The sequence below is a fragment of the Aquarana catesbeiana genome, linkage group LG12, assembly GCF_042186555.1.
Source record: "Aquarana catesbeiana isolate 2022-GZ linkage group LG12, ASM4218655v1, whole genome shotgun sequence".
Classification (NCBI taxonomy): Eukaryota; Metazoa; Chordata; class Amphibia; order Anura; family Ranidae; genus Aquarana; species Aquarana catesbeiana.
Window position 1 is genome coordinate 105,021,683 of NC_133335.1, and position 12,371 is coordinate 105,034,053.

Here is a 12,371-nt window from a genome sequence, read left to right on the forward strand (position 1 = left end):
ACGGCTGTTTTTTCGGGAGCAGTGATTTTACTAATGCCTAAAGTGAAACAATAAAATTGAAATATTCCTTTAAATTTCGTACCTGGGGGGTGTTTATAGTATGCCTGTAAAGTGGCGCATGTTTCCCGCGTTTACAACAGTCCGAGAGCAAAATGACATTTCTAAAGGGGAAAAAAAGTCATGAAGTAATAGCTGTGTCGGCTATAGTGAATTGTCTATGGGATAAATCAAAAGTGCTAATTTTAAGGGTTAATATGCAAGTTATTGTCATAAAAAGTATTTGGGGACCTGGGTCCTGCCCCAGGGGACATGTTTCAATGCAAAAAAAAGTTTTAAAAACGGACGTTTTTTCGGGAGCAAAATGAAATTTCTAAAGGGTACTCCGGTTTCCTCCCACACTCCAAAGACATGCTGAGTTAGGGACCTTAGATTGTAAGCTTCTTGAGGGTGTAGGGACTGATGTGAATGTATAATGTATATGTAAAGTGCTGCGTAAATTGATGGCGCTATAGAAGTGCCTGAATTAAATAAAATAAATAAAGGGAAAAAAAGTCATGAAGTAATAGCGGTGTCGGCTATAGTGAATTGTCTATGGGAGAAATCAAAAGTGCTAATTTTAAGGATCGAACTGAGAGGAGGAAGTACAGGGATTATAGCGGTGCCAAGACATACACATTACACGTGAATAAAAACAAAAGGTATTTTATTATCAAAAAATTCTAAAAAGTTGACATACATTTCACAGAAACATGGTGTGCATCATAATTAGTGTATTTAAAAACAATTATGTAGCGAATAATTTTATTTACGAAACTAGGCCAGAAGAGCGTGGCGCCCAGTTCCGCAGGTAGATATTTAGATGTCCGACATGTTTCGCCAGTGATGGCTTCCTCAGGGACAGATGTTTGATATGTATAACGCTACAGTTTAATCTGTAAGTCACCAAGGACAAACGCGAGGCACCCCCAGCAACGCCTCAAGCATAGACTACCATGGATAGCTGTAGGGGGCAGATAGAAGGACCTGACAGAGAATGTCTAGTAATTAAATAAAACGGGTAATATACCGGACACCAGAGGGTGATTAGTTAAAGATGTTAGGGATACCAAAGATCATGAAGTAGGTATAACGCAAAAGGTATAGTGCAATAGATTGAGTTGGTAGCTGGTGCACAAGTAACAGCTGGTAGTGTCATCCAGTATCATGCAGACTAAAGAGGCAGGTATCGAGGGGGTATCCTGTAGATCCCTGGCGAGTGATGCACACCATGTTTCTGTGAAATGTATGTCAACTTTTTAGAATTTTTTGATAAAATACCTTTTGTTTTTATTCACGTGTAACGTGTATGTCTTGGCACCGCTATAATCCCTGTACTTCCTCTTCTCAGTTCGATTTTTCAACCTATTGGGATGAGGTGCTATATTACATTGAGGGTCACCCAGTCACCTTTATATCTGCTAATTTTAAGGGTTAATATGCAAGTTATTGTCATAAAAAGTGTTTGGGGACCTGGGTCCTGCCCCAGGGGACATGTATCAGTGCAAAAAAAAAGTTTTAAAAATGGCCGTTTTTTCAAGAGCAGTGATTTTAATAATGCTTAAAGTGAAACAATAAAAGTGTAATATTCCTTTAAATTTTGTACCTGGGGGGTGTCTATAGTATTCCTGTAAAGGGGCGCATGTTTCCCGTATTTAGAACAGTCTGACAGCAAAATGTCATTTCTAAAGGAAAAAAAGTAATTTAAAACTACTCGCGGCTATAATGAATTGTCGGTCCGACAATACACATAAAAGTTCATTGATAAAAACGGCATGGGAATTCCCCACAGGGGAACCCTGAACCAAAATTTTTTTAAAAATGCCCTAAATTCCATACCAGCCCTTCAGGTCTGGTATGGATATTAAAGGGAACCCTGCGCCAAAATATTTTAAAAAAATGGCGTGGGGATCCCCCTCAAAATCCATACCAGACCTGTCTGGTATGGATTTTAAGGGGAACCCCGTGCCAAAATTTTTTTTTAAATGGCGCGGGGTCCCCCCAAAAATCTATACCAGACCCTTTTCTGAGCAGGCAACCTGGCAGGCCGCAGGAAAAGAGGGGGGACAAGAGAGCGCCCCCCCTCCTGAACCGTACCAGACCACATACCCTCAACATTGGGAGGGTGCTTTGGGGTAGCCCCCCAAAACACCTTGTCCCCATGTTGATGAGGACAAGGGCCTCATCCCCACAACCCTGGGCGGTGGTTGTGGGGGTCTGCGGGCGGGGGGCTTATTGGAATCTGGAAGCCCCCTTTAACAAGGGGACCCCCAGATCCCGCCCCCCCCTGTGTGAATTGCTAATGGGGTACGAATGTACCCCTACCATTTCACAAAAAAGTGTCAAAAAGGTTAAAAAGCACAACAGACGGTTTTTGACAAGTCCTTTATGAATTTCTTCTTTCCGCTTCTTCTTTCATCTTCTTTGTTCTGGTCTTTCTTCGGTGTTCTTCCTCCATCTTCTTCTTCCTCCATCTTCTTCTTCCTCCGCTCTTCTTGTCCCGAATCTTCCTCCGGCTTCTTCTCCGCTCCGTCCACATGATCCGCCTCAGTGGGAGTCTTCCGCCGTGTGACGCTTCGGTTCTTCTGACACTTCTTATATAACGGAGGGCGAGGTCTCTGACGCACAGGGACTTTACGAGGAATTCCCTGTGGCTTTCCCCGTGCGTCAGAGGAGGGCGGGGTCAGCGGGTTGCCCCGCCCTCCGTTATATAAGAAGTGTCAGAAGAACGAAACGTCACACGGCAGAAGACTCCCACTGAGGTGGATCGTGCGGACGGAGCGGAGAAGAAGCAGGAGGAAGATGCGAGACAAAAAGAGCGGGAGAAGAAGAAGATGGAGAAGAAAAAGAACTCCGAAGGAAGATCAGAAGAAAGAAGATGAAAGAAGAAGAAATTAATAAAGGATTTGTCAAAAAACGTCTCTTGTGTTTTTAACCTTTTTGACACTTTTTTTTGTGAAATGGTAGGGGTACATTTGTACCCCATTACCAATTCACACAGGGGGGCGGGATCTGGGGGTCCCCTTGTTAAAGGGGGCTTCCAGATTCCGATAAGCCCCCTGTCCACAGACCCCCACAACCACCAGGCAAGGGATGTGGGGATGAGTCCCTTTCTCCCCATCAACATGGGGACAAGGTGCTTTGGGGGGCTACCCCAAAGCACCCTTCCAATGTTGAGGGCATGTGGCCTGGTATGGTTCAGGAGGGGGGGCTCTCTCGTTCTCCCTCTTTTCCTGCGGCCTGCCAGGTTGTGTGCTCGGATAAGGGTCTGGTATGGATTTTTGGGGGGACCCCACACCATTTAAAAAAAAAAATTGGCGCGGGGTTCCCCTTAAAATCCTTCGGGTCTGGTATGGGTTTTGAGGGAGACCTCCATGCCATTTTTTTTTTACATTTTGGCGCGGAGTTCCCCTTAATATCCATACCAGACCTGAAGGGCCTGGTATGGAATTTAGGGGGACCCCCACGCATTTTTTTTTTTTTTTAAATTTTGGTTCGGGGTTCCCCTGTGGGGAAATTCCATGCCGTTTTGATCAATGAACTTTTATGTGTATTGTCGGACCGACAATTCATGATAGCCACGAGTAGTTTTAAATTACTTTTTTTCCTTTACAAATGTCATTTTGCTGTCAGACTGTTCTAAGCACAGGAAACATGCGCCCTTTTACAGGCATACTATAGACACCCCCCAGGTACGAAATTTAAAGGAATATTACACTTTTTTGTTTCACTTTAAGCATTATTAAAATCACTGCTCCCGAAAAAACGTCCGTTTTTAAAACTTTTTTTTGCATTGATACATGTCCCCTGGGGCAGGTCCCAGGTCCCCAAACACTTTTTATGACAATAACTTGCATATTAACTCTTAAAATTAGCACTTTTGTTTTCTCCCATAGACAATTCACTATAGCCGACACCGCTATTACTTCATGACTTTTTTTCCCTTTAGAAATGTCATTTTGCTGTCAAACTATTCTAAACACGGGAAAAAAGCGCCACTTTACAGGCATACTTATTATATTGATACATGTCCCCTGGGGCAGGACCCAGGTCCCCAAACTCTTTTTATGACAATAACTTGCATATAAGCCTTTAAAATTAGCATTTTTGATTTCTCCCATAGACTTTTAAAGGGTGTTCTGTGGCTTTCGAATTTGCCATGAACACCCCAAATTGTTCGCTGTTTGGTGAACTGGCGAACAGCCAATGTTTGAGTCGAACTCATGTTCGACCCGAACATAAAGCCCCATCCCTAGAGTTCATGTAACTGATATAGTGATTGTAAAGAATGTCTTTGATAATTGGCTACATTTTTACAGTGACTTCCAGTTTGTAGTAATAAAGGTTATCCTTGTGTCTGTTTGCAGGGACAGGATGGAGGCCATGGAGAAACAGATTGCCAGCCTCACAGGATTGGTCCAAAGTGCTTTGATGCGGAGCTCTGATGGTGAAAACCCAAGGTATGAGAAATTAGGTTAATGAAGTGACAAAAGCAGATCACAGCCGTTCAGATGTAACCAGAAAATAGGGGTGATTATGGGAAGTGTTGCTCATCTGTAAATCCCTATAACGGTATCATTTGCCTAGCTACGTATTGAATTCCAAAGGGCCATCTGCCCACTTTTGAGCCCTTTCTCTATCACAAGTTCAGATGGAGAACAGTGCAGACAGTCCTGTAGTAAGCTTGATTTGAGCTTTTTGCTGGTATTTCACAACTCTTATAATTTCACAAGTATAAGAGATTTTAGATAATTACACTAGCTGAAATTAAATATAATGTCAAGACTTAGTAGAAATAAATGCTGTTTTACTGTATATATTTACCAATTATTATCATTTACAATATTTTATTGCACCATCTGTTTTATTTGGTACTGCATAAAGTATGTATATATGCTGATGCAGAATATTAGGCCAGATTATAACATTGTTTGAAAATAAGAGTTTTAAGGGTATGTTTGAGTTGGAGGGTGTTGGTTTGTGGAAAAAGGGAAGAAGCAAAAAGGAAGGATTATGGAAGGTTGTATGCTTGTGCCTAGGGTAGTCTCTGAAAATGAGCAACAAATTCCAGGCTGGGGAGAGTTGTATGTTACAGCTAAAGTGTATATCAAGCCAAACGTATTTATTCATGATCACTTTTAACTACTTGCCTACCACCTGCCACAGATGCACTGTGGCAAGGTGGCTCGGCTGTGAAAATCACCGTACCGGTACGGCAATGCGTTCACTAGCATTCGTGGATGTGCGCACGCTCTCCGATTGGCCAGCAGGGGATCCAATCAGTGGGTCTGGCGGACTCTATGTCCGCCGACCACCCGCAATCGTTCCCCATAGAGACAGTAGGGGGATCTGTGGAAGTTAACAAGGCAGATCTTTGTTCTGTCAGGGGATGACACAGAGATCTGTCTTCCTGCTAAGCAGGAGGACGGATTTGTGTGCTTCCCCAGTCACACCCCATACAGTTAGCAATCACAAACAGGGAACACATTTAACCCCTTGATCGCCCCTGATGTTAATCCCTTCCCAGCCTACTAATATTGTGCATATTTTTAGCACTGATCACTGTATTAATGTCACTGGTTTTCAAAAAAGGGTAAAAAATGTCAGTTAGGTGTCTGATCTGTCGGCTGCAGTCCCGCTAAAAATTGCTGATTGGCGCCATTACTAGTAAAAAAAAATAAATAAATAAAAAATAATAAACATAGTAACACATCTATCCCCTATTTTGTAGACTCTATAACTTTTGCGCAAACCAATCAATATACACTTATTTGTTTTTTTTTATCAAAAATAAGTAGAAGAATACATATTGGCCTAAACTGATGAATACATTTTGTTTTTTTTATTTATTTTTTGGTTATATTTTATATATATTTTTTTAAATTGTCGGTCTTTTCAAATACCATTAAAAAAGAAAGCTCTATTTGTGGGGAAAAAAGGATTTCAGTTTTGTTTGGGTACAACATCGCATGACCGCGCAATTGTCAGTTAAAATAACGCAGTGCCGTATCGCAAAAAATGCCCTGGTTATTAAGGGGGTAAATCCTTCCAGGGCTGAAGTGGTTAAATAGCCATGAGGAAGGATTAAGCCTGGCACACAATATCTGTTTTTTTTTTTTTTTTGTTGTTCAACCCAGTGGGCTGAAGGAAAAAAAAAAGGAGGCGCTTGGAAGAAGCTTGCTGTACTAACTATCGGATGTTAGTACAGCGATCGCTCTGCTGAGCTTTTGTGTTCTGACAGGGGGACCGCCCCTCTGCCAGAACAGACTGGTCAGCACTCACAGCTGTTGGTTGCCAGAGTTGATTGAATGATTTATTTTGAAGCGTACCCATTCAACAGAAGCTGGCCAGGCTGATATTTACATGGGCCGAATTTTGGCCGCTTTCTGTTGAAACAGCTGATTCAACAGAACAGCTGTGTGTACCAGGCATTAGAATCCCTGCAAGACTTTACTGCTATTCTCAGCTCCATTGATTTTCCCTCACTATTGCTTATATGCAAAGAATACAGGAATTGTTAAGATGTGGCTATAGATCAGGGGTCGGCAACCCCTGGCACGGATGCCAGAGGTGGCACGCAGCCGCACTTGAGATGGCACGCGAGAGCAATCCTTGCACACTCATCTCCTACACATGAAAGCCGGCCAGCGGCTGCATGCAAGTAAAGCAGAGCGGCTGGTTCACAGCCACCTCTCTTCCTGCCACCAAGGGTTCTGCACTCCACGATCTGTGCAGTAAAGCAGTTGGACAGTCCAGAGTCCAGGGCTAGGCAGATCTCCTATTGTTATGGTAATTATGCACTCCTCTTCTGTGGCAGCAGTAGTCTTTCACCATGAGCCATCTTTTGGCCAGCCCTCTCTAATTAGTGTACAAGTACATCTGCTACCTCTGAACACTCCTCTCCCTCGGCAGCCCTGCACCTGCCTCAGCATTTGCAGGGGAGACCATTATGGTCACAAAAGTTGAGTCTGTGGATGAAGTTATTAGCCTTACATATAACTGTCTTTTTGTAACTATTACTTTATTACAGGCTTTGTAAGTACTACAAACAGGGCCTCCATCAGGGAGTTACAGACAGTACTCCTGTAAGGGGCCCGAGCGTCCCAAGGGGCCCGCCTGGCCGGGGCCCCCCCTTCCCCACTATGGCGCCCGCTATAGAGAGGGAGAAGGGAGCATACACAAGTCTGATGAGCTGCCGTCTTTCTTTCACTAGCATCCACCCAACCGGCGCCCGTTATAGAGATGAAGAAGGGAGGGAGCTTACAAGTCTGAACCACCACCGCCGTCTTTCACTAGCAGGTGATCAAGGCCAGCACTCGCTTCGCTTCTTTCCCTGCTGAGGCGGAGCCTGCTGGCTGCTGCTGCTAGGTTAGCTTTGATTGGCCGGACTTTGGCAGGGGGTGTGGTGAGTTTGTCAGCAGTGAATGACCCAGCCCTATTAGGTGCATGCAGATAGGAAAATAGGGGAGAACGGCGTGGGAAGTCACAAAAAGTTTTTGTGCTGCTGTGCTCCCTGTGCTTTATATTTGAACTTTATTTTAATCTCCTTCTCCTTGGATGGGACACCTGAGGCTGACAGGCTGGCATGATTGAGTTGCATAGTGTAAATGGATTAGGATGATTCTGGGTAGAGAGCCTCTTCACTATGTAACTCTCTTCCCCACCCAGAGTCATCCTCATCCATTTTCCACAATGCAAGTCCATTATTTTCATCAGCCATTCCTCCAGTCTCCACAATGTAGCCACATCCACGCCCAGCATCATCCATCCCTCCAGTATCTACATCCACGCCCAGCATCATCCATCCATCCCTCCAGTCTCCACAATGTATCCACATCCACGACCAGCACCATCCATCCAGCCATCCCTCCAGTCTCCACAATGCATCCACGCCCAGCATCATCCATCCATCCATCCCTCCAGTATCCACATCCAAGCCCAGCATCATTCATCCATCCATCCATTCCTCCTGTCACCACAATGTATCCACATCCACGTCCAGCATCATCCATCCATCTATTCCTCCAGTCTCCACAATGTGGACGGATTCGGTGGGACTGCCAGTGGGCAGGCCCTTAGGAATGTTGGTGGTCGGGTCACAGGGGGGGCCCAGGCCTGAAGTTGTGTAAGGGGCCGCAAAATTTCTGATGGCTGCTCTGACTACAAAGCAGTACTTGCAAAGCCTGTTGTACGTACTGCTTTGCACCTGGCTTTGTAAGTACTGCTTTGTACATGGCTTTGCGTGTTCTGCTTTGTAACTGGCTTTGCAGTACTCACAAAGCCAGTTACAAAGCAGTACTTACAAAGCCAGTTACAAAGTAGTACATACAAAGCCATTTCTAGAGCAGTAAGTATAACTGGCTTTATCTATTTTATCACTGGCTTTGTAGGTACGGCTTTGTAACTGGCTTTGTAAGCAGGGCCACCGTCGGGGTGGGACGGGCTGGCTCCAACCAGAGCCTCCACCAGGGCAGTGCGGACAGGATAGTGCCTTGCTGTTTATCACACAGCGGGCAGGTGGCCGCAGTGAAGGCAAGCAGGGCAACTAGGACCGAAGTGCTCCGGAGGAAGAAGATCTCCACTGCCTCCCTGACACCCAAAAAGGTGAGCAGCAGCACCTCCCAGAGCCTGGACTCCTCCAACCTCCTCTCCGCTCCCAGCATCAACAATGACTGTGGCTCAGAGGACAAGAACAGACTGGAGCCACAGGCAGCCAGGGGTCTGCTGGAAAGAGCAGAGCACCCTCATCAACACCCAGAAGGAGAAGGAGTCATGCTCGCTGCTGGTCAGCATTAATGTCATACAGATGGCATGAAAGGTACCAGGCATCACACACATTCACCTACACACAGACAGGCACTGGGACAGGTGGGCACAGAAGTGACTGCAGACAGGGCTAGGGGCTCTCTCTCTCACCCCCTATTTCACCCCTCCTCTCTTTCTTTCTCTCCCTCTCACACCTCTCTCTCTCTCACACCTCTCTCTCTCACACCTCTCTCCCTCTCACACCTCTCCACCTCTCACACCTCTCTCTCTCACACCTCTCTCTCTCTCACACCTCTCACCTCTCTCTCTCATCTCTCACCTCTCTCTCTCATCTCTCACCTCTCTCTCTCTCATCTCTCACCTCTCTCTCACACACCTCTCACCTCTCTCTCACACACCTCTCACCTCTCTCTCTCATCTCTCACCTCTCTCTTTATCTCTCTCACCTCTCCCTCTCTTTCTCTCACCTCTCTCTCTCTCTCTCTCCCCTTCTCTCTCTCCCCCCCTTCTCTCTCTCTCCCCCCTTCTCTCTCTCTCACTCTCACCCCCCCCTCTCTCACCCCTCTCTCTCTCTCACACCAGGTCACTGCCTCATATAAAGTCCCAATTGTCCTCCTTTTCTTATAACAATTTTCTTTTTTTCTTTTGTCTTTTTTTATAAAGATATGTTTCTACTAACAATATTTTTCAGCAGCTGCAGAGCCACTGGGGCACATTATTGCAGCTTCTGGATCAGCTACTTCTTGGCTTTGCCCTAGGAGGTCGTACCTGGTCCCCACCAGGCTGAAGTTGGGCTGTCCTTTAATATTGCCCTCTGGGTGCTAGGCTCTGATTTAAGCACCCACCCAGGCACATGATGCAAAGCATTGCGTTAGCCGCAGGTTGCTGTAGAGGTCCAGGACCATAGTCTAGTCTATCCATTTGGTCAAACTCTGCCTCTGAATGCCCCCTGGATGATGCACACTGGAGGAGCACGATGACCGTTCAGAGGGGGCACATTTTGCTGGATCCTGCCTGCCACTTTCCAGCCTTAGTTACATTTGCAGACCACAGCTGCAGTAAGCAAGGGCCTTACCATTCAAGGAATCCTGTCCAAGTTTGATGCTTTTTCTACGTTATGTAGGGCAGTATTTTATCTGCAGTCATGAATACCTTATTGCAAGATCACTTCCATGATTGCTGACTCCAAACGCAAGAGATGAAAGGATGCTGCTTCGCATTCTCCAGAATTCATCTATAATTTCCCAGTGGCTGCAGAGGCTTCTCCATCGGATGAGGATGGAAGTACCCGATCACTTATGGATGTTACATGAGGAGGCTCAATCATCAGACATAACTCCTATTCTTATAGATGCCACCTCAGTTCTTATTCACACAATCCACACATGCTTAGATCTACAACAACCTGCGTCAGCTGTCTATATTTTGCAGCCTGTGTTCTTTTAAGGGCCCCCAGCCTGTTAAGATATTTCCAGTGCACTTAGTATTACAGCCTGTTTGACATAGTGACTGGCCTAATCCAGGTAAGGTGTTCCTTCTCCCAACAACGGAGCTGCAAGCGCTGGGACAGTGATAATAATGGGGGATTTTAACTACCCAGAAATTGACTGGAGTAATGGCACTGCAGGAACAGTTAAATGGCAAACATTTATCAACCTATTACGAGACCATTTTATGGTACAGTTATTAGAGGCCCCGATTAGGAATGATGCTCTGCTGGACTTGGTAATCTCAAACTCATGCAGAGCTTATTACTAATGTTCATATAAAAGAACATTTGGGTAGCAGTGACCATAATATGGATTTAATTTAATGTTGGCTTTAAACAACAAGCACATACTGGAAAGATAAAAACACTTGACTTTAATAGAGCAAATTTTCCAACCATGAGGGTTACTTTCCAGGACATATACTGGAGGGAATATTGGCATCGATGAATACAGAACAGAAAAGGGAATTCTTCAAAAAGACAGTATGTGAACACTCTGTAAAATATAGAAAACCAAAAAAGGAGGGTGTGCCCCAGAGGGATAATATGGACAGTGTATCACCGGGAAACCAAGTGGCTGGTGCAGAGAATCAGATATACAATTTTGTTAAAATTAATAACAACGATTTTTATTGGTTACAAAGTGTACAAAATATTCTATAATATAAAAGCAAAACAAAAAAAGAAAAAAAAGGAGGTAGAAAAGACAGTAATCAAACATAATCAAACTGCTAAGGTGCTGTCATGCAACAACCCAGGAAATTCAAGAATTTCTTCGCTGGGGTGAAAGTACGGCAACACGTGATACTCTACATGTTTCGGAATATAGAAAGGCTCAATTCCTTCTATACTGTATATTTCCTTCTTCGGGAGTTTCAAAGTAGCAGTTTAGATAAATTTCTAAGGAAAAGAAAAACAAGGATATATATGTATATGTAGGTATGTATCACAGAGTATAAGTATGATTAGCACCAGCATGGAGTATAAAACAATTGTGTTACCAAGTATAAGAGACTGTTAAACTTTAAGCAAAGCATAAGGATAAAAACAAAATCTCGGTCTGAACAGGCATGAACATTTTGGTGTACTCACTAGAAAACTTGTCTCTTCAGCATAAAAATTGCACACACAGGCATCAAGAGATGGATTCCCACCTCCTTCAGTCCAGAGGATTGAGGTTGATTGAGTGGAAAGCCAGCAGTAAGTGTAGCTGTATGGTTGAAACCCAGGAGAGGAAAGGAAAAATCTGGGGTGCTGCGTACATTCCAGACTTGGCGTGGATCCCCACAGAGGCGGCCGGCCAGGGCTCACAAGACCCACTAATGTTAGGCGGTCCAAGCACACATCTATGAAATTGGAATTAAAAAGAGGAAATCAGAGGTATATTTTGCTATTTACAAGCAATGAGTATGTAAAGCAAAATGCAGGGCGCTTGGCTCTCCAAGTTCATGCCTTGGGGTGTAGGGGTGTGTAAAAGGAATAATCAATATGTATAGTAAATGAGGTTGTAATTACATACCTAATTTCTGGTGTTTCTCAGCATAGGCATACACTTAACAGGGAACGCAAGATCCTCCTGGCTGTGTAGCAGAGGAAAGTGTGTGTATGAGTGGTAATAAGTACCCTGTGTGGGACAGGGTGTGGAGTTAACGGGCCAGTCATTAACTTCAGAGGCGGGATAAGCTCAAATGCAAATGAAACAGCTGATTTGTAGGTGAGCAAAAGCATACCACACCAGGTGATCATCAGCTGTCTGTGTGAGTGATGTGTGGGCCGCCCACTGTGATTCCTCAGCCTAAGCAGCGGAGGACGCCAGCGCGTCAAAAGGCGCGGTGACATCATCCGCTGACAAAGGCCGCCGACACGGAAAGACAGCAGGCTGGCGGGGTCAGGATGATATACTACCATATGCGCAGGCGCGAGACCGATCGTCGTGCGCATGCGCATCAGCACTGCTAAGAGAATGCCTCCATCTCCCTGAGAAAAAAGAGAGACAGAGGCCTTTCCGTGTCGGGGAGCACCGACGAGCCATCCCAGCGAGGACCCGGGCCCAAGCCGGGATCCTGGGTTCAATAATTGT

The 12,371-nt window shown here is 45.0% G+C and overlaps 1 protein-coding gene across 18 annotated transcripts in view; it reads left to right on the plus strand.

Moving 5' to 3' along the window:
* SRCIN1 (SRC kinase signaling inhibitor 1) overlaps positions 1–12,371 on the plus strand; it is a 1,023,634-nt gene that overhangs the window by 797,251 nt on the left and 214,012 nt on the right. For all 18 annotated transcript variants that reach the window (XM_073608254.1, XM_073608252.1, XM_073608255.1 and 15 more), the window contains one exon: positions 4,404–4,496. In XM_073608254.1, coding sequence (XP_073464355.1) covers positions 4,404–4,496 — 93 coding nt within the window. The remainder of the gene's footprint in view (positions 1–4,403; positions 4,497–12,371) is intronic.